Genomic DNA, 21,669 nt, shown 5'->3' with positions numbered 1-21,669 from the left:
TTTGCTGTTTAAACCACCCCGTCAGTGGTGTCCCGCAGCCCAAACTGAACAGACAACCATTATCACTCAGTTGTCTCTGCCCCATGGTATTTACTCTCTTCTGCGGGGTCCCTATTAGATCATGTTGATGCACCTGGAGTTCTTCTTTCTGTTTTGGAAGTTTTTTTGAATACCTAATAAATTCATGCAGTCTGAACATCAAACATCATAAGAGACTAGAGCAGACACTCTCCCCCCAACCCCTGTTCCCCATTCATATGGTTCCTGTTCCTCCATCCCCATTAGTAACGTCTGTACATATTGCTAAACAGACAGATGGTAGGCCACAACTAACGACAGCAACACACAGAATTGTGCTAATACTATTCTATTATTAACTTAGGACACAACTACCTCTTTCTCTTTTTCTGCTCCCTTCAAACAGGCAACAAAATAATGCAGAACCAAAAGTTTACCAACATAGGTAATATATCTGTATATAAAGGTTTTATTTTATTTTTTTACTGAAGCAGAGTTGATTTACAATGTTGTGTTAGTTTCTGGTGTACAGCACAGTGATTCAGTTATATATATATATATATATATATATATATATATATATATACATACTCTTTTTCATATGCTTTCTCATTGTAGGTTAAAGATTTTAATCAAGAGGTAAGTATGAATGGAATCAGAAGGTTTGTGGGACAAATGAGTAAAACTAAGTCTGTGCTTTTAGAGGGGATGAAACAATTTCTTGGCTGGTTCCCCAGAGTCTACATCGAAGCATCTGATGTAACACAAATAGCCAGAGCTGTGCGGTGACACAGCCCAAGTCACTGTCTGGTGAGCCACTGTCAGTCAGGTTGGCAGTCCCTCCTTCTGGAGCCTGCATGCGACACTTTCAGCTGATAACAATCTGGAAGCCTCCGTGGACAACAACCTCTGCCCAGCACATGTCAGGCAGGCTCCACGGAAGGTCCAGACACAAGGAGCACTGCCCAGCGAGCTCTGGAGCAACCCTCTGCTCTGGGTTCCACATCAGCATGCGAATACTACACTCCGAGCCAGTCTACCAGAATTGTGCACCCCACTCAGAGGGTGCAGGGCGCAACCATGAAAAGAATGACACAGCGAGTTAGCCCTGAGTTAGTAGAAGATTCAGCTCCCAGCAGACCTGGAACTTCAATATCCGCTAAGATACAATAGCTGCTAACTGGCCCTCCCACAGGTGCCGGGACAGTTGCAAGGCTGCCCAGCAAAGGTCCAACAATGGGTGATGGCCGAGTCCTGGGATGCCTGCCCCTTCCCCAAAGCAGCTGGAATAACCCTCCCACCTGTTAGCATATGAAGTTACCGAGCCCATAAAAACGAACCACCCCAGCTCTCTCCCCCCCACCCCGCCTTTTCTCTTGCCCGCCTGCACTCTGTCTCTGGAGCGTGTCAATCTGCTTTTGCTTTACCCACCCCCAGGCCTCGTGGACTCTCTGGCCTCTGAGACGGCCTGGGCTCTGTCTATGGAGTACGTATCCCCCGGAATAAAACTGCCTTCACTGTACTGTGCCTCACTCTTGAATTCTTTCCTGTGTGAAGCCAACGACCTTCACTTGGCGGGGTGCGTCCCAGGGACTCGACTTAGACCTGGGACACAGCCATCCTCTTGTGCCCCATTTTCCCCGTGTCATGAAGAGGAAAATAGAAACCGCGTGAAGAAAAAACACACAGATGCGTTACAACAATCTCCCCTCCCTCAGTCCCCTCTGGACTGTCCTCCATTCCCATCTCTTCTCCGCTCCCGTCCTCATTCCTCCATGTACCTGCATCCCGTGACAGATGACGAAACCATTACCTGCTGTTTCCTCTGACTAAAAATAAGGAGGAACATTCACTGGGAGAAATAAAAGAGAACCAGAAAGTGACGAGCCAACATTTGACCCAGGAACTGTGTCTAAACCACGGACGCAGACCCCATGTCCCTGAGGCGGGGACAACAGACGTGGAACTAGCTGGAGTTATGCTTGGGGTTCCACGCCAACATCCAAGTAAGAAGAGCAGAAGCGTCTGCTGGATGCTTCACTTGGTACCTTATGAGAAAGTTTAACATTTTAACAGTAAACAGCTCACCGATAATCTCCATTTCATTGCCCGTTATTATTCCACTAATTTGAAGCTTTCTATTTTTGCTGGGAAAAAAAAGTCTGGCTGGGGAAAAACCACTAACTGCTGCCAGCTGGCAGACGAGAGAAGACATTAAGCCAGGGAAGTGGGAGCTACGATTTGTCAGAATTCAGGTCTCTACCTGCAGACAGACATGGAAAATGTGGGTAATGAAGTCATTCAAGCAAAACCTTGACTATCTTTCTGTCTTTTCATTTAAGCCTCTGGCCAAGATAAACTTGAAAGGAAGAGTGCATGGGCTTGTGCAAGTGAATCAGAGGGTGGGGATGAGAAAAGGGTGGTGCTAGAATTTTTAAAAAAATTAATTTCTATGGTTAAAAGTTACTCAGCCCAGCCACAGTCTCTTACTAAAGGAACCCACCGCCAGCTCTGCTCCAGTGGACGAAAACAAGGTATTGTAAGTATTTATTTGTTTAAAAAAGTTTTCTTTCTTTGTTGCAGTGCCTAGCTAAATAGCAAATGATCGAGACCCCTAGACAGAAATAACAGACACAGACCGTCCCCCAAGAGCTCTGTGCAAGTCTGAGCGATTTAGCCCTGAGCCAGTTTGTACTGGAAAGAGGGCTAAGCAGGAGAGAACATTCCTTTACAAAGATGTTAGAGAAACTGTTCTACTGTCAATTGTGAAACTATGATTGGAGTCACATTTCTGGATTTTGCCACCTCTGTATCTGTCAGCATAGGCAAAGAGTAATCGGACACTCTTAGAATTACTGAGCCAACACCCTTCAGAAGAGTGCACTTGGCAACGTGAATTTCACCCTATTATTATCATTACTATTATCTTTAATGTAGGAAATTGATGATTTGACTGTCTCCCCTTCACCTCCCCCACCTTCCAGTCTGGGCCCCCACTGCATGGGCCATTAGCTTTCTTCTCTTCCATGGAATAATCTAAGCTCCTAACTTTATACTAGATGCTCATCATAAAACACCCCGAACTGTGAATTCCCTCTGAAAGGGCTTTAGGGGAACAGAGAAGTGCTGGGGTTGGGGGACGTCATCCTCTGACACGCACAGCTCCATGAGCTAGGCAGTGTCATCAGTATCTTCGGGCAGTCGGGACGCCTTGAGTACCCTGTAATGGCAAAGTGGATGAGAATCCTTCCCACTTCCTCCTCCCTCTCTCCTTCCTCCTCCTGTTCATCCTCTTTCATTGCCCAATCCTGCCCTTCTACCACTAAAACCTTAAAGACAATAAGCTATAATGACAAAGGCATTTGTGTTCAGAGTCCAGAGAATGGGACTGCAGCGATAACTCTGCTGTGACTTCACTGTGTATGTTACTCAGCACTTTTGACCTCTCTGGGCCTTTGTTTTCCAGCAGATAAAATGAGGCAACCCCACTAGAGGCATTCCAAGGTTCTTTCTGACTCTGATGTGCTGGGAGTATGTGTATCTAGGATGAGACATTCTGATGAATGAAGCTATTCTTACTTTCATGTTTCTCTAGCTAAGCCCCTTTACAGATTGAGATTTTAGATACTTCACACACACACACACACACACACACACACACACACGTAACTGACAGATCTATGTAACTCCTGAAAACTGCAAAAAAAAATTCATTCTGAAAATGGCACAGCAGGCTTCTGATCTAGATATTTATCGCCTTCTCTGAAAAGATCACTGTTCAATCCCCGTAATGGATACACTATTTCATGTAAAATCTCATCCTCAAATCTGTAGCCTTCAGAAAGCACTTTTCACTGCTGGGTGAAATTTTTTCAACAGCCAGCTTAGCACTTATAAATTTCTTTCTTTTTCTTTTTTTTTTTTTAAGGCAGGAATTGTTTTCCTTGTATGCTCTGAGCTATACCTGGTATATTAATGATGATATTAATGAGAGAATTATTGACGCTGAAGAGAACTGGGTATTAATTTTCCATAAGGAGTGATCTCTTTCATTAGAATCATTCTAGAGAAATTTGTTGCAAGTAACTAAACTCTAGAATAACCATAAATCGTAGGTAGAAAGATAAAAACCCTTAGCCCTGAAGCAGTAGTTTCTCCTTCCCTGGTGAATATGGTTTGACTACGGAGGCAAGCGTTTTCCATATGAATATACTTCATGAGTTCTAAAGAGACAGAGCTTAATACATAGACAGCAAACGAAGCATCATTTGAATAAGTATAGCTGTAAAGAATATAGGGAGGTTATTTCCAAGACGGCACTGGGTTTGTTAAGAAAAGGTATTTGCATGCGTTTTGAATATTTTATGAAGGTGTAGAATTACTACAGAACTAGAGTTGTTGCTTTTTTCTTTAATCAAACAATGTGAGCCTAGCCTAGGGTGGTCGTCAGCTACTGGAGTAGCTGGGAGCTACGATTAGGCATGGTTTCGAGGCTGGGAAGCTGTCTGGTTAAGCGTAAGCCTATGACTAGGAGGGATTTCAACAGTATCACTGCTAATCCAAGTCACGATGAAACCAAAACTTTGTCTACAGACGCCTCTGCCTTGATTCAACCATTTGACTAGAGAGAGCTCCTGACTTTTCTAAAGTTCTCATCCTAGGGTTTTCAGAGGGCCAGGTGATGTCAGCGCAAGACCAAGTTCTACACAAGTCTGGAAGTAATGGGAGTTTCTCGGCCTATGAATTTGGTCTCTTTTTAATCATTTAAACATTTATAGAAATTATTTGGGTATAAAATGATAATAGATTGAACTTGCTATTTCTTTGATAGAGACTCAATCTTAAAGGACTTAAATTAAAATATCAGGGTAATTAGAGGTGAAATTTAGAAGTTGAATATAATGTTTTAAAAAATGAGAAAGGCTGAGTTCCTCTGTTCACGAAGACTGGCTTCAGAGGGTCTCAAGTGAGTGAGAATAAAGGCAATAGTCTTGGCTTCTCTACTTCTCTGAAAGCATTTACACTAAATTGTGAAAGGTTTTAAGTTCAAATAGATTAAAACACTGTGGCTAGAGCCCAAAGAATTAAAAGAAATAAAGAAGTATCTGTAAGTCTCCATTTTACGCAAAGTCCCGATCTAGGCGCTGCTGGATGCACTGAGCAGAGTGAGAAAACTGAGCTCTCAGACAACTTACCTGGAGTTGCAAATGTTAGGTGCACAAGCGGGGGCACCAGGCAGATAAGGTGGAGGAGAGGGAGGACGGTCCTGAGGATGGCGTTTTCCCGCCTTCGGCATAAAGGGGCTTGACTTCCTCTAAATGAGTGTCAGCAAGAAACCGGTTAGAACCTGACAGCCACGACTGCGCGGCAGCGACAACCTAACGGGACAGGATGCAGCGCTCATTGCGACGTGCTCATCACTGCGGTCTGGGCCCCCGCGCTGGGTTTGTCTCGGTGCATCATGGGTAAGGACATGCGCAGAAGGGGCCCAGCGTGACTAAGCACTCCAGGGGCAAGAGCTGTCAATCAATCAAGAGACCACCTCTAAGCGAGGGTGCAAAATGGGACCAAGCAGAGACCGCTGCGCATCCTCCCCTGGGTCAGCCCGCCTCCCGCTCTTGGAGGGGTACTTTTCCCTTTCCGAAACAAATCCTTTAAAATCTTTCGCTAGACAACGCTCCAACTCCTGTCTGATTTCTTTCGGGTGTGACAAGAACTGGGGTCTTTTCCCTGCCCCTTTTGGGGTAACAGAAAGATAGAAAGATGGCAACAGAACCAGCAGTGTGGTGAACGCCAAGCAAGTGGCAAAAGCTGTATTGTGGGACTTTGGTGGTGGACATACTGCACCTGAAAGGTCAGGACAAGCCTCCAAAGGAAAAGAGGAGCGGAAATGGAGCTGGATTTTAATAGAATCACGGAGGATCGAGGTATTCCAGGAATCAGGATATCACATACCAAGGTGTGAAGGAATAAACAAGGTTAAAAAGTGTGAAAATATGGATGAAAGATGAGTGAGAAAAAGTCTTATGTTGAGAAGATGTAAAATTATTTCTCATTTACTATGTAAAGTCAGCAGGGATGTGGTGTATGGAAAACAAACACTGGGCTGAGAGGTGGGAGACCTGGTTTTTTAAAATCATGGCTTTCTCAACAAGGAGCCACTAACTCACAAGAATCTAACCGTTCCTCGTGTGCATTAGCTTTAGAATTTGAGGCAATTCTCTTAAACTCTCTGCACTCAGTTTTCTGGTATTTAAAATAATGTTGGAATGAAATTTTCCTAAAGTTCATCCAGCTCTTACGACTGTGTGTGTGTGTGTGTATATATATATATAATCAAATTGCATAATATATTCTTTTGTTATTTTAATGAAAGGTGATTTACAAAAAGATAATTGTGGAAGCTAACAAATCCTTTTACAAAAGTAAAAATAAATGGGAGGGATTATTAACATGTCCTGTAACTCTGCTTTATTTTTCTTAGATTTTCCCAATGGACTCTCTAGCAAAATCAATCAACCAATTTGCTCTGGAGTTTAGCAAAAAGCTAGCTGAATCTGCTGAGGGTAAAAATATCTTCTTTTCTCCCTGGGGCACCTCAACCTCCTTGGCCATGGTGTATTTGGGCACCAGAGGTACCACTGCAGCCCAAATGGCCCAGGTGAGTAGAAAGGTCCATCATCCTTCTGTTGCCTTAAAACGAAATGCTTTTCTCGCCTTTTATCTTCATTTCTCTCCTGAAACCCAAATAGCCCATGTTTTACAACTACATCCTCCAAAATAAAAGACATACTTAAAATAATTTCTAGACCATAAAAAGAAGTCTGAGAAAGTGAGTCAACTTGAAAACTGTTTCTAGGAAAACCATTGAAGAACCTGTGTTCTCTAGCAAAATCAGATGGAGAGACGATGAGATTATTAAGTTTGACTCAACACCAAAAACAATTTTATTTTGATTATTAAAATATTTCAAGAAAGTAATGGCTCATATTTTAAATAACAGAGTTAGTCATCATCGTTCTACTCTCAGAAGGATTTTCTTGAAGACACAAATAGAAAAATCAGGTGAATTCTGTTCCTTCTGCTTTTTTTGGGTTATTTTTTTTTTGTTGTTCAATCCTTGTTTGGATGAATTTAAAGAACCCATTAAGAGCATTAATAGAGCAAAACAAAATTAATATAGTGTGTATATGTGTATGTGTGTGTAGCCTTAGCAAAACATATAGTAGCCATATATGTGTATATACATTTGTGCATGTGTAAACATGTAAGTATGTGTGTGTTAAATAAAAATAAAAAAAGAAAAGAGTCAGCGCAGTTCTAAATCACACAATAATCAAAAGGCCAAGTGACAGAATTTCCACCCAAGAGGGTGCCCTCTGTGCCAAGTATGGAGATGAACACAGCTAGGAATTCAGAATGAGGCAGCCAGAATGCATGATCTGTCAGTTTGGGCCTAGCATATCCCCCTTATTCTTGTAATTTATAAGATATTGAGTGGTTTAAAAACAGCGAAAACAAAATTCTGGTTCACAGGAAAATTCTGGTTCACAGCTAGTTAAAAACTGGCTGATTATTATGAGGCTAATTATTAAGGCTATCGCCATGCAGGTGACAGACTTAATCTTAAGATGGATTCCAATTTGGGTCCACTATGTATAAACATATTGCTGGGTGTTGCTCGCCCTTCTTCTATTTCAGTGTTTCTTAACAGCTTCAGTGTGCAACTGAGACTCAGTTGCCTATGCTCCCCTTTATTTCCCTGGGCAAGTGGTTACCGTCTGTCACCATGTGTCAGCAGAAGCTTTGGTAAAACACACTTCATTCCTTATTCTGAATCTGGGTCCAGGATGCATGTGGAAGATGGAATTACTGTTGTGCTGACTTTTCTCGTTGTACGATTTAGAGGAAACTAAAGCCCACATCCTTCCTGTTAACTTTCACATGAATTGCTGGGACGAAGACAAGGACTCTGTCTCCATATGTCACGTAGTGGTAGGCAGTGAGAACTGAACACTTAAGTAGGAAAAACAACTGAAATTTCTGATTTTTCCCGATAATTGGGGCACTGGTGGCTTTTGCTTGAAGTGTCTAACTGATGCTCTCAGTCGAACACCTAGCTTTCTTTTCAAAACAACTACAGATAAAAATGAAACAGAAAACAGGAGACTCTTACCTCTAAGGTTATTCCCAACAACATCCTCAACATCCCATAAAAAGTATTAAAGAGACTGGCAACTTACATTCGACTTAAACATTTATTTAAAAGCAGCTCTTGGCTTACTCTGTTAGTTCATGTGACACACCATCTCAGCCAAATCAGAGCCCCCTTGGCTCATTAATCATAGGTTTTGTAGGTATAGGGATGGCTGGCTTGTAGTTACTGATGTGTATTTCATACGATTACATCACTGCAAAGTGTGCTCACATATTCCCTCTTTACTAAAATTACAGGTTCTACAATTTAGCAGAGACCAGGACAGCAAATCTTGTCCTGACAGTGAAAAGAAAAGGAAAATGGTATGTTTTATTTTTTAATATCTGTTTGATATACAAGGAGAAAGTACTTTTAGCACGTGTATTTTAGTGGCTACTTTTAGCAACCTTCAATAGGTAACGTTTCTTAGAAGCACATGCTAAAATTATGGAAAATTTCCAGAGTACAAAATGTCTAGACTTATTGGAAGGGTCATGGGTCATGTTCTTCCCCCTTAATCTCTCCTTTTGCGTCTCCTTCAAAACTACTCCACTTTCAACCTCGCTCTTGCCTTTGCAAACTCAACGTGAAGACGATGCCCCAACGACTTTTGCATTCCTGCACGGATAATATTTAAGAAAAAAATTTTTATCTACCATACAATCGATTTCAACTTCTGTTTGTAGTAGGTCAAATTGTTTCTTTTACTATAAGTTGTTCATAGATACGTAGTTCTTGTTCAACATTTTTATTTGACCAATTTATCTTTTAAAGGAATTACACTCAGGCAAGGTTGAAGAAATACACTCTGATTTCCAGATGCTTATCTCAGAAATCACCAGTCCCAGCAACGCCTGCCTACTCAAAACTGCCAACAGGATCTACGGGGAGAGAACTTACCCGTTTCACAAAGTAAGTGCAAACATTGTAGGCTGATAGGAAAGAAAGAGCCATATGAGACCGATCAACAAACTCTACACTTCTCTAGGGATCCCAGGGACAATCTTACTGTATATGGTGTATGTGGTCAGTATTTCTGATAAAACATTTAGACCAACCGATGTGTCAAGTTGTAATGGAAACCAATAATGTATGTCAAACCAGATCTAGTGATCAGATCTTTCTGCTCAGAAGAAGGGGGTCCACCCCAGGAACAACCCACAAACGTGCATAGAAATGTGGTTTAGATAATCCCTGGGCCAACATTTGTTTCATGGGAGATGGAGCAGAAGTTATAGAATAACCCAGTACTGTAAGTCTGAAGGGGCAGGGGGTGGTGTGGTCACAGGAGCGTGGCTGGAGACGGCGGACTCGAGGAAAGCTGACTTTGGGATCAGATGAGTCACTTCACATCATGATTTTAGCGACTTTAGGAAAGATTCTTCACGTGGAATAATATCAACTTTTCTTTTCTGATGGCTGAGATCCCGCAGTGCAAACCATGCCTTCATCCTCAGTTCAGACCCAAGGGGCTGACCCCAAACCAGGCCAGACATTGACTTCTTTCACATTTATCCATCACACCCTTTGGCACATTTCAGAAGAGAGCCGGATGACCCAGATGCCCAGTGAGGAGAGAGTAAGGAAACTGAATAGGGTAAAGGGACAGCAATAGAAAAAGAAAGCCATCTTGTGACTTAATGCAGTGTCATCCTGGCCCATACCCAGCTAATTCTGGGGAGTTCAAGACCTGGGCTTTGTTATTACTAAAGGCAAAAAAGCAGCCAAGTCAAGTCACAAAGACATTGTATATACTGGGAGGAGCCTCCTGGACGCAGGTTTGGTTCAGAAGTAGGAGAGATGATTGAGCTGGGTGGGCGCTTGGTGAAAAGAAGCGCACAGAGATACAAAGTGGCCTGTCGTTCAAAATATCCACAACCCTGGACGCGCTCAGAGAGACTGATCAGAACCCATGAGTCAGGACGAGGAATGGTACCTTGAGAAGCTTTAAGTTTTCTTTTTACTAGATTATAAATTCTACAGAGCCGAGGCTTCATAATCTCCAAACAACTTTCTGACAGATAAATTAACTCACCATTTTTTACTGCACACAATTCCTCCATAAAGTCATAAACTGAAGGAATCCCACAGCTGCTCTGAGGAACAGATTATGTTCCAAGGCACAGTCCTCCCACGCAGTGACCTTGGTTACAGCCCCTCAGGATGACGGCCCCCGGGGACAACATCAGAGGGCCGGGAGGAGGCCTGCTTCTTTTCCTTAGAATGCCCCATGAAACCTTTCACCATTCTTAGAAATCAGTTTTCATGGCGGCACATATTTTCCCTCAGAAAGCCCTCCCCAGGTTCTTGGGTGTGTAGAGTCCGCAGCCAGCAGTTGCCGGACCCACAGGTCTCAATCTGGCTCCATCTCTGCCACAGAGAGCCAAGGACAAGTCCCAGGGCCCCTTAGCTGGGGACACTCAACTCCTGGGGTTCCTAGAATGCTCCCTTCTCCTGCATCCCCAGTTCCCGGGGACGAGTGAAAACAGGCGAGGCCATGGAAGCTCCAGGACTGTGGGAGGCAGGCCTCCCCTCTCCACCTGGAGCTCTGCATGGCTGGGCAGTGCTCAGCTGAGTTTACAGAGGCTGTGTTTAGTTTTTAACCAAAGCTGGAGGGAGTGAGAAGACTTCAGGGAACAATAGGTTTGCAACTGTCCATCTAGCTGGTTCTTTTTGATAGAATGAAAAAGACTTGATTTCTCAGTTTGGGGAACATTCTACATAAAGAGATTTTACTTGTATCTTCCAGAAATATTTAGAAGACATGAAAACCTACTTTGGTGCAGAGCCACAGTCAGTGAACTTTATGGAAGCTCCTGACCAAATCAGGAAGGAGATCAACTCTTGGGTTGAAAGCCAGACGGAAGGTAAGCTCTCTCCACGGGGCTCCCCAGTGTGCTTCCTACCCCATATCGTTTTATTATTTTGGATTTGTGTTACGTGTAAGTGCATGCCCAGCATGACCGTGGAGACTTGCCTGCCTCTCCACTTCAACGCTTGTCATTCTCTGATTAATACTGACACTTCAGGAATTCCAAGTGGCACTGAGTCCCTGGAACTCCCTGTGCTGCCTCCTGACCCCAGGACTTTGCACATGCATTCTCTCTGTCGGAAACACTTTTCTCTGCCCTGCCCCGCCCAGCCATTTCACTGCCACTGGATAACTCCTCAGGGCTTCACTCAGGCATAATGTCCTCCAGGAAGCTGCTGGCTCCCGGGCTGGGCTCAGAGCCTTCCTCTTGGCCCCACAGCACTCTGTGGGAACCTGTACCTTGACACTTACCACACTGCCACTGAAATTCACTGTGGGAGCCCCTGCCTCCCTCACTAGACTCAAGGACCCCGACTGCAATAACACTACCTTATAGACCTTCAGCTTTGAATCACTAACGCAGAACAGTCCTGCTCATGGTAGTTGCTCAGAATGTTGATGTTTATTGAAATGAATTGTAGATGTTGGCAGCCCTAAATTCTCAGTTCCTTTTTCACTGAATTAGTGACTCAGAAACCATGGTGAGGCAAGAGTGACCATCATACTTAACTTATGCCTGATTTGGATTCATCCAAAAGTAAGTCTGGTTTGAGAATTACAGATAAGTCAGCATTTACTGAGTACCCTCATTGTTCCAGTTTGCAATCACCAAACCTGGGACCATTTGAGCAACAAAATAAATAATGACAGTAATGAGTTATAACCCATAAAGTGAAACAAATATCCATGAGTCTATTCTGACATAAATCAATAATTGAATACCCCAGTAAGTGGAGGGGAAGGAAAAGCTCTTCCTCCCGGTAGAATTCAAATTAATAAACGTAGAGGGAATGATGGAAATGGAAAATCACCATTTGGCAAACACCACAGAAATCACTGTTTCAGGCAAGATTATCAATGGATGCTAAACTAAGCGGGCAAAAGACTGATGAGAAACAAGACTTTATATAGTCTCAAAGTATCTCCCCACCAGATACTTATTAATTATGAAGGGAAAAAAAAGTAATTTGACAGTGGAGAAACCTGGAGACATCAAGTCATCAAAGCTAATGTCACCAGGAATGGGACATATGGATATCCTATACTTCCTGATACAATTAATTGAGAAGGACACCAGGTTACTTCTGTGGTTGCATTAGATTCTGAGGGCCGCCATAACAAAAGACCACAAACTGGGTGGTTTAAAACAACGGAAATACATCCTCTCATAGTTCTGGAGGCTGCATGTCTGAAACTGAGGTGTTTGCAGGGCCCTGCTCCCTCTGAAAGCGCCAGCGAGCTCCAGGGAAGGAACTGCTCTGCGCCTCTCTCCCAGCTGCTGGTGGTTGCTGGCCATCCTTGGCTTCTAAACACACCTCTCCAGTCTCTGCCTGTGCTGACACAACTTTCTTCTTTGTCTCTCCTGTGCCTCTGTGTTTTTACATACCTGCCTCCTCTCTGTGTGTCTCTGTTCAGATTTCCCTCCTCTTGTAAGGACACCCGTCACTGAATTAGAGCCTACCCTAATCCAGGACGACTTCCTTTTGACTGATTTCATCTGCAAAGATGCTATTTCCAAATACGATCACAGGGCATTCACAGGTTCTGGGGGTCAGGGCTGAACATCTGTTTCTGGAGGACACAATTGAACCCACAACAGTAATATTGTCACAAAAAAGCATAACCTCAGTGTAATCTTGAGGAAGCATCAGACAAATTCGAACCAAGAATGGAGGGACATTCTACAAGTTTTTTTTCAAAAGTCATGAGAGAAAAAGAATGAATGAGGAGCTGTCTCAGAGTAAAGGGAACTAAGAGGAAATGACAACTAAATGCAACTTGGGCTCTTGGATTGATTTCTGGTCCAGAAAAAGGGGTCTTTATTGCAACAACATACGAAATTTAGGATCTTCTTACAGTATTCTATCAATACCAACTTCCTAGTTTGGATCATTGGCGGATACAAGAAGTTACCATTTAATAATATTTCATAATCACCATCTTTCTAATGTGGTGCTTCACCAGGCTACAATTGTGTCATTTGAAATCTGTCCTTTTGTTCTTATAGGAAAAATCCTGAATCTCCTACCTGACGATGCTGTGAATTCTGCAACCAGGATGGTTCTGGTGAACGCCCTTTACTTTAAAGGAATCTGGGAACATCAATTTTTGATCCAAAATACTACCGAAAGGCCCTTCAGAATAAACAAGGTAAGAACCTGTTAGTAACCAGTATGAATTTCTACCTGGCATTGTGAAGGGAATTCTATTTGAAATTCACTCCTCTTTCTGACTACATGTTCCTGTAAACTCTGGCTCTTACTAGGGCAGGGGTGGCTGAATTAAAAGCCCCAGTTCCATCTCACCTGGAAATTCCCCTTTCATTTTTTTCCCTCTGAGAATGGACTATTCACATTTTACATTCCTCAGTCCTTGCTGCAACCGTGGCAGGGTAGCTAGGGTCGTTACTGCACTTACTCCCCAGGTCAGAAATGCAGTGTGGCGAGGTGACTAGCAGCACGCTGAAGCTAGAAGGCTCCCAGACCCAGAACCGCAAACTCCCCGCTTTCTAGTTCTGTTCTTGTTCTATTAACCTAGTACTATCTTCTGCCAAACTCTCACCTTTCCATAAGTAAAAGAAAGAGAAATGTTAAAATCTTGTATCTTTCGTTAAGGTTTCTCTCTGTGCGAGGACATCACACACCTGTTTTTGTCATAGGAACTCACTTCAGCAACAAGGGAGATGAATGAAGGGTGAGGGATGGGTCTAAGGGCTGGGATGCAGCTGGGGTTTGGCCTTGCCTGGAAATGAGGATTCGAATGTTTTCGGGATTCACTTCCTATCTTTTCAGCTCTTTCTCCCATCACTCTCCTCTCAGACTGAAGGCTAACTTTCTCCGCCTCCCAGTCCTCAGTGGCAGAACATGACCACCCACCCATTCCAGAGTCCGGTCTGCTCGGTCTCAGTCCAGATTCCGAGGGGAGGAACGGATGGGCCAACGTTTGCTAAAATGCTCCTTATTTCCTACAGACTACAAGCAAACCAGTGCAAATGATGGCGATGAAAGAAAAACTTGAAATTTTTCACATAGAAAAGCCACAAGCCACGGGCCTTCAGCTCTATTATGAGAGCCGGGACCTCAGCCTGCTCATACTGCTGCCAGAAGACATCAGCGGGCTGGACCAGGTAAACGCATCCGTCTGTCTGACGTGAGGACCGTTCCAGTGTTCACCCTTCCCGGGAAACATGAAGACATGAGCTCCCAGTTCTTTAATTTCGGCACAGGAAGCACCCAACACACCTTGAGCCCCAGGCACTGCATTTCCACAGGATCATTTAAGAGTTGCAAAACTCTGTAATTCCTCAGAAGGGTTAAGCAATTGACAGATACTTTTAGCATCCGGTAACCACAAAAACAGCCACGTAAACAGCAGACCGAGCTATTTGCTGTCAGTCACAAAGCCATGCGGATTGATCATAGGTGAGCTTTCAGTTGGTGTAGGCCTTCGCATTTCCTCTGGTAGGACCTACCTAATTGGACATTGATTTTTTTATTCATTTGCATTAATCTAGCCTTCGGTATACATTTTCTACTCTTCAGGAAATACAGTCTGTATCAGTACACCTTCAAGTATTATTTAAGTTGTTCATCAGTCAAATTTCTCTTAAGCCTGGCATAACTTTGGTGAGACCACATTTCTGAGCAATTCGCATGTCTAAATTGAACACTAGTTTCCCATGCAATTAGTGGTCTGTCTTTCTTTGCACAGTGTCTGATTTTTTACGGGTGCCAGGTTCTTTTGTAAGTTTCCATTGTCCTATTAGTGCGTAGAAAGGATTTCCAAATGGAGTCATAAAATTTGTGAGGCTGGAGAGGATGGTAAAAATAAGACCAAGTGTGGGTACTAAACCATTAGAGTTACATCCTTATAAGACTTTCTTTTTAACAGTTCAGGTTCCTGACCCAAAGATACTGTCACATTATTAATGTACATCATTTACAAATATCTCATTGATAGCAATACTTGGATCTAGAAAACTGCCCAAGTAGCCAAATCCTGTACTTTGAAACAGACATGTTATTAAAAAAAATTAAACATTGTTTTTTCACACATACATATGCATATGTGTATGTATATGTATATTTATTGTTTTAAAAAGTTAAAATATAAAAAGGAGAAAAAGTATCCTCAAAACCACTACTAAAAAAGTCATTACTCTTAATAAGATTTGAGGGTTTTTCTTTGCTTTGCTTTGCTTTCTGTTTTTTCATTGTTTACAGTCACTAATTTCATATTGTGATTATAGAGTGCAGACATGTTATTTTTTCTTAGATTTTGTTTTCAAAGAATTGTCTCCTATGTTAATAAAATTAATGTTTTTTTGTGCCCTGGCATACAGCGTGTCCTAAAGTAGATGTTTTTGCGTACACAACATCTAAATGCATGTTCACAGTGATGTACACATTACCTCATCGATGTGCAGTTGATGTCTTGCATATTATCAGAGGATTTCCATTTTGAATCAAGGTCTAATTCTCCTATATCCTGAGAACTATTTATCTGCAAAACTACAGGGCAACAGTGTGAAGGAGCTCATCATAAACAAAGAATTTCCAAATGTGTGTACTTTGTTACCTTCGGTAATGGGAGTGGTTCTAACTCATTTGTGTAACACCTAAAAGTCTCACTCACCCAGTATTTCACACCCCACTTTGACATTTCTGATGCTTTCTCCCCTTGGCTCCAAACTGCAGCTGGAAAAGGCCATCACCTATGAGAAGCTGAGCGAGTGGACCAGCGCAGACATGATGGAGTTGTATGATGTGGAGCTGCATCTCCCCAAGTTTAAGCTGGAAGAGACTTACGATCTCAAGTCGACCCTGAGCAGCATGGGGATGAGCGATGCCTTCAGCCAGAGCAAAGCTGATTTCTCAGGAATGTCTACGGAGAGAAACCTATTTCTATCCAATGTTTTCCACAAGTCTTTTGTGGAAATAAACGAACAGGGTACGGAGGCCGCAGCTGGTACCGGCAGTGAGGTGAGCTTTCGAATGAAACTCCCCTCCATGGAATTCAACGCAGACCACCCATTCCTCTTCTTCATCAGGCACAACAAAACTAATAGCATTCTATTCTACGGGAGATTCTGCTTCCCTTAAACCCTGCATCTCTCTCATCAAATGGGAGCATCCGACAGTGTGAAAAATACACACAGGATGGAAAAACCCAATTACAATGAAAACGAGTTTGTCGCCTGCCTCTTCTTCACATATAAATATTAGCAAAAATACCTTGAAATAATGTATTCTCGTGATCCTATCGTCCTATATAGCCAGAGAGAATGGCAAATTTTATTTTTTTTAACAGTTTATCTTAGGGTGGCCTTTATTTACATTTCAGAAATTCAGTTATTCAATTGAATGTCTTAACAATTCTTGAACTACCTGCTCACTGTATTTTCACTGTTGCTTATATTTCACATGCATCATTCAGTAAAGAAAAAAATTTATAAAGGTGAACATTGGTAAATAAGAATTTTCTCAAGAATACTATTACGATGCTTCATAAATGATCACTGTAAAATTAAACCCCCTTTTCCTGCTAACTATTTAAAAAATACTTATGTTGACGTAAATGGAAAAACTAGTGAAATCCAAATGAAATCTGGAGTTTTAAAAAATTTACCATGGTACTGCTAGATGTTTGCATCAGGGGAAACTGTTAAAAGCGTATGGGAATGCCCTGTATTAACTTTGAAACTTTTCTGTGAATTTAAAATTATTCCCAAATCAAAATTTTATTCAAAATAATTATTATGTGTAAAAGTTGTCACACTAACGTCCTTGGTTTTAGAAATCTTACGAACTAGAAGAGTAAATTTCTAATTTGTATAAATATGTACTGTTAGTTATAAGAAGATATTCTTAGTAATGCTGTATCTCCATAAAATTGGCTGTTTTTCTAATTTCTGTTAAAAATGAGCATGCACAAGGCTTACTGGTAGTCTCAGATGTTATTCTAATTTTAGAGATGGATTGCATCATTCTAGGTTGCTTTTTCCATTTTCGTCTACTAAAGAGAAAGCTACCTCAAATGGATCTGACATGAATGGTGTATAAATTAGTACAAGAAAATGTGTTTTCTATATCAAATCTCAGTTTGGTATCATAGAATTAAAAAAAAAGTGATCCTATGCTTTAGTTCTAAAGATAGGAAACTGTAATACAGATGACATTCAATAATACCTTTATGAAACATTTTGTTTCGTAACATCTGCCATTAAGAAACAATGAAAGAAATCCCTCGTGTCTGTGTTCTACTAAATTAAAAGTCCTTAAATGCAAGGTATCATTGCAGGCTCAAAAGGAAAGTAGGTAAGTGAACTGGGGGCATAAAAACCAAGTCAAGATAAAGAAAGACCAGCATAACTCTGTATCAGAGGCTGACAATCAGATTATATTAAACACAACGTTTTTCAAACAAATGAAAGAGGAAAAAGGATGATACTAGAAACTTTAAATCAGTAAGATTCAACGGACATTCATTTAAAAATGTTTAATGAGCATCTATGCTGTATCAGTTGAAATTCAGGGCAGGGAGACTACATTTCTCAGCAGAAACAGACCCTGGTCCCCTGGTCTTTTGGAGTCATGGAACTTATAAACTCGTGGAGGAAATGGACTCAAACTGGAAGTTAGTGCAAAGAATGATTTGTATTTGCTGATGATACAGTGTTTTCCTCTCACTGCAAATGCATATAGCATATAGCCTGTCTTTAGAAGGATCAATGATCTTAGAACAGTAGATAACAATCATGGTCTGTTCACCTCCCTTGTTCTCAGGGAAAACAAAACTATTAAGAAACTTGACTGTGAGTGGAAAGATGAACAAGCAGGGTGACAATTACAGGATATGGAAGTAAGGCGGTTGGGGGGCTTTTTGCCTGTTTGTTCATATGGGGGAGATTAAGTATATTTATGAGATAAGAAGACCCCAAAGAAGGAGAAGAGATTGAAGACACAGGAGAGGAGGCAATTCATGGAACCATGTCCTAGAGAAGGAAGAGGTCTGCTTCTTTCCTTGAAAGAGAAGGGGTAAGAGATATGGTAGGTTCAGAGAAAGGGACCACTGGCCACTCCTCCATAATTGGGGGTACAGAGGAAGGCACATGTGTTTCAGACAAGATCTTCCCTTTGCCACTATCTGCCAGAGATCAGGAGAACTCATCCCTGGATGTTCTTTGTCCTACTCATGTTCAGTTAAGGACGTGTCAGGGCTGAGGTTCCTGTAAGCTTTCCCAGAATAAGAACCCTCTGAAAAGTAGGGTTTCAGTATAAACCTGAGATGGCAAGGACACTCATCAAAATTGTTCTGTGATTTAGACCTGAGAGTCTGCATCTCTCTCTGATTCCCCATTACCCTTCCCAGTTCCCCTCTAGGAGCAGAACAGCACAGACTTCTGGGTGAGGGTTACTTACTTGGGTTTGAACTTCAGCTTGGTTCACTGAACCTCTGCACAGGTAATGAGCCCACTGTTTCGTAACAGTGGGTTTTGAGAGTTGCATTCGTAGGTTTGAGAGTTGCATCCTCACATGTCTGCTTTAGGAAACATATTTCGAGGGATGTGTGCTACCAGGTGGTTATCACTGTGATTAAAAACAGCAACCTAGAACATTAAAAAGGAGACCTTTTATAATATTTTGTAACAAGCGGTGTAGCGACCATTAATATCTTTTGAAAAACACCGAGGCTTGCTTATTATTTCATACCAAATTACTTTAAAAAAGAAGTTAATTACTTTCATGTTTTGGGGGGGGGGCAGGTAATTAGGTCTATTTACTTATTTATTCTTAGAGGAGGTACTAGGGATTGAACCCAGAACCTCATATATGCTAAGCATGCACTCTACTTGAGCTATGCCCCCCCCATTTTCATATTTTTTTAAAAGGCTAGTGTTCCAAATATGCTGACCTTTTCTGTGTTAAGTGGCTATTAGTAGCAAACTTCTAGCAAGTAAAAAACAAAAACAGAAACAAAAAAACCACAGTTGATTGCCTTTAGGTACATCTGATCTATGCATGGGAAATCACCTGCTTTTGAAAGAGTGTACAGTGATCATTTTGAGAACATCTGTTAGGGCGGAGTCTTCCCAAACTCCCTCAGGGGACCTACACTAGCCTTCCCCGCCAAGCCATCTGCTCTCAGGCCGGGGCAGGAGGATGCGCACGAGGCTCCGCCTCTGTCCGGGGCCCAGCCTGGGGATGCGGAGTCAGAGATTGCACAGACCCGAGCACAGATCCGTGCAATCTCGGGGGTGCTGAGTCACCGCCGGAAGCCTTGCCCGAAATCAAAGCGGACGTGAAGCATCCACCAAGCAGGACTAGCAGCAGCAGCAGCAGCAGCCGCGGCAGGAATCTCCCAGGTACCAGGGCTGGGGAGGGGGGGGGGGCGCTCGAGCCCTCAGGTTCCCGCCGCGGCCGGCTCTAGCCCAGAGCTCGGGCGCAGCGCGGGAGGGAGGAGGGCAAGAGGCAGGCGCAGAGCGAGGAACAGGAGGAGGGGACGAGGGTACCCGGGCGGGAGAGCTGCGGAGCTAGGGTCGCCCTGGCCCCTGCCGCACCCTGGACCCCCAGCCCGCTCTGTCTGGGGCTCTAAGGCGAGTCTCCAAGGCGGCGAATTGGAGCCCCGAGCGCGGCAGCGCGGAGCGCGGCCCCGCCCGGGTCAGAGGCGGGTCCCGGCGGTGGGCGTAGCACCGCGCCCCCCGACGCCGCGGCGCGGCGACTCGCTGGCTGCCAGGGCGGGGCCTGCAGTGCCCGGAGCCGCAGTTCCGCGGGCGGGAGTGGGAGGAGCGCGGGCTGCGGCCGGGAGGCGGTGGCGCCGACGGCAGCCCAGCCTGGACCCTTACGGAGCCCTGGGCGAGATCCGGGACGCGCTGCGTCAGCGTCACCTCCAGCTCAAAGGCCGGTCCCCCCTGCGATCCAGCTCTTTGGTTACACCTTTCCTTCTCCTCCCTTCCCTTCTCTGACCGTTCCTCCTCCTCCTCTTCTCTCTGCTCCTCCTCGTTTCCCTCCCTCCCTCCCTTTTTTCTTTCCATTCTTTTCCTTTTTTCTTTCTTTCACATCTTTCATCTCTTCTTCATTGGCTGCTTTCCCTCAGCGTGGGAAAAAACAAAAAAATCCCAAACCCAAACCCCCCCCCCCAAAACCTTCCTCACCCGCCTCCCCCTCCAACACAGCCACAGTAGTTAATTTAATCTAAGAGATCCCACACTTCCCAGATACCCCCGGCCCCTGCTCCCACTCGGCTCCCACTGGTCTGCTGAGGGCTTGCAGGCCCCAGCTGCCTCCTGCCGGGATCCAGCCTGGGCCGCTGCCTTCCTGTCCCCCTCCCCAGACCTCCCCTCTTCCCTGGGCCCTGCACAGTTCTCCCAGGACATCTCTGATTGCTGGGTCTCAGTCTCTTTGTCTTTCTCCTCTTACTACCTGCAAAAATGGAAAACTCCTTAGAAGGAGGTGGATATTTTTTCTCTAATGCCTCCACCGTGTACATTCTGAGTAATTCCACCCATTCATCTAGAAGCTCGTGCAGTCAGGATTCTCAGGATGGCTCCCGGTCTCTGGCTCTAGAACTTCTACTCATCTGTTTACAAACCTCCCTTGGCTGTGCCTGTTACAGGATCCCTGGGCATGGTACGTTCCACACACCTCCCGCGGAATGTGGTATCTTCCCCAGTCCAAGCTGGCTCCTCCTATAAACTTCCTGTGGTTCACGGCCCACCCTAAGTGCGAATTAGCTAAGAATGTCAGCATCATCCGTGACCCTCCCTTTCCTTGTCCCTCCTGTGATCAGTCACCCAGCCTAGCATTTCATCTCCCTCTCTAGTGCAGGTGTTTCCTCTGTATACGGCAGTCGCTGGTCTATGGCCCTGGTCTACCGGCAGGGTCCCCAGCCCTTGCTTTCCACACCAAATGGTAAACCATAATATTTTTCTATAACTCATATAAAGCGTTTGCTTAAAAACCGTACCTGGCTTTCCAGACCATGGCTCAAGTCCAAATCTGCAAACCTGACATGAGGGGCATCCTGTCTCTCCTAGGAAACCACACACTCCCATTCCCCTGGGTCCTGCACAAACCTTGCTCTTCCTGCTACATTCCTTGCACCTGCCAGTTCCACAGCCACAGCCACAACCCTAAAACTCACCTCCATCTCTCGCCACCTTCCAGAACTCCTGCCCAATCTTTTAGAACCAACTCACCACTTACCTTCTCCTGGGCTTCTAAAGAAGACTCATTCTGCTTACTGGGGGCTTCCTTAGCATTTCTTCAGTTACCCCGTTACAGAGTACACTCCCAGCTGGAAACCGTTCATGCCTCTGTCTTCCCTGAGGTGGGAGATCCCAGTCAGGAATTATGGAACTTATTTTTAGTTTTTTTCTCCAAAATCATAGAAGGAAAGTTCAACATAAATGCTCTTTGAACAG

The 21,669-nt window shown here is 43.7% G+C and overlaps 1 protein-coding gene across 3 annotated transcripts; it reads left to right on the top strand.

Moving 5' to 3' along the window:
• Positions 1–2,439: 2,439 nt before the first annotated feature.
• Positions 2,440–17,488, top strand: SERPINB10 (serpin family B member 10). Of its 3 annotated transcripts, none has more exons than XM_006192483.2 (8): positions 2,440–2,552; positions 6,503–6,679; positions 8,473–8,538; positions 8,990–9,127; positions 10,965–11,082; positions 13,255–13,397; positions 14,218–14,373; positions 15,944–17,488. In XM_006192483.2, exons 2-8 carry the CDS (start codon positions 6,512–6,514, stop codon positions 16,346–16,348), a joined length of 1,194 nt encoding a protein of 397 aa, XP_006192545.1. In that variant the 5' UTR covers positions 2,440–2,552; positions 6,503–6,511; the 3' UTR covers positions 16,349–17,488. The 3 variants fall into 3 exon arrangements, with proteins under 3 accessions (XP_006192545.1, XP_032326395.1, XP_032326396.1); XM_032470504.1 differs by having other exon boundaries at positions 2,467–2,557; XM_032470505.1 differs by lacking the exon at positions 2,440–2,552 and adding an exon at positions 5,839–5,977.
• Positions 17,489–21,669: the final 4,181 nt, after the last annotated feature.

This window comes from Camelus ferus, chromosome 30, assembly GCF_009834535.1.
Source record: "Camelus ferus isolate YT-003-E chromosome 30, BCGSAC_Cfer_1.0, whole genome shotgun sequence".
NCBI lineage: Eukaryota > Metazoa > Chordata > Mammalia > Artiodactyla > Camelidae > Camelus > Camelus ferus.
Note: the sequence above shows the minus strand (reverse complement) of the source record. Positions and strands in the feature narration are given on the sequence as shown.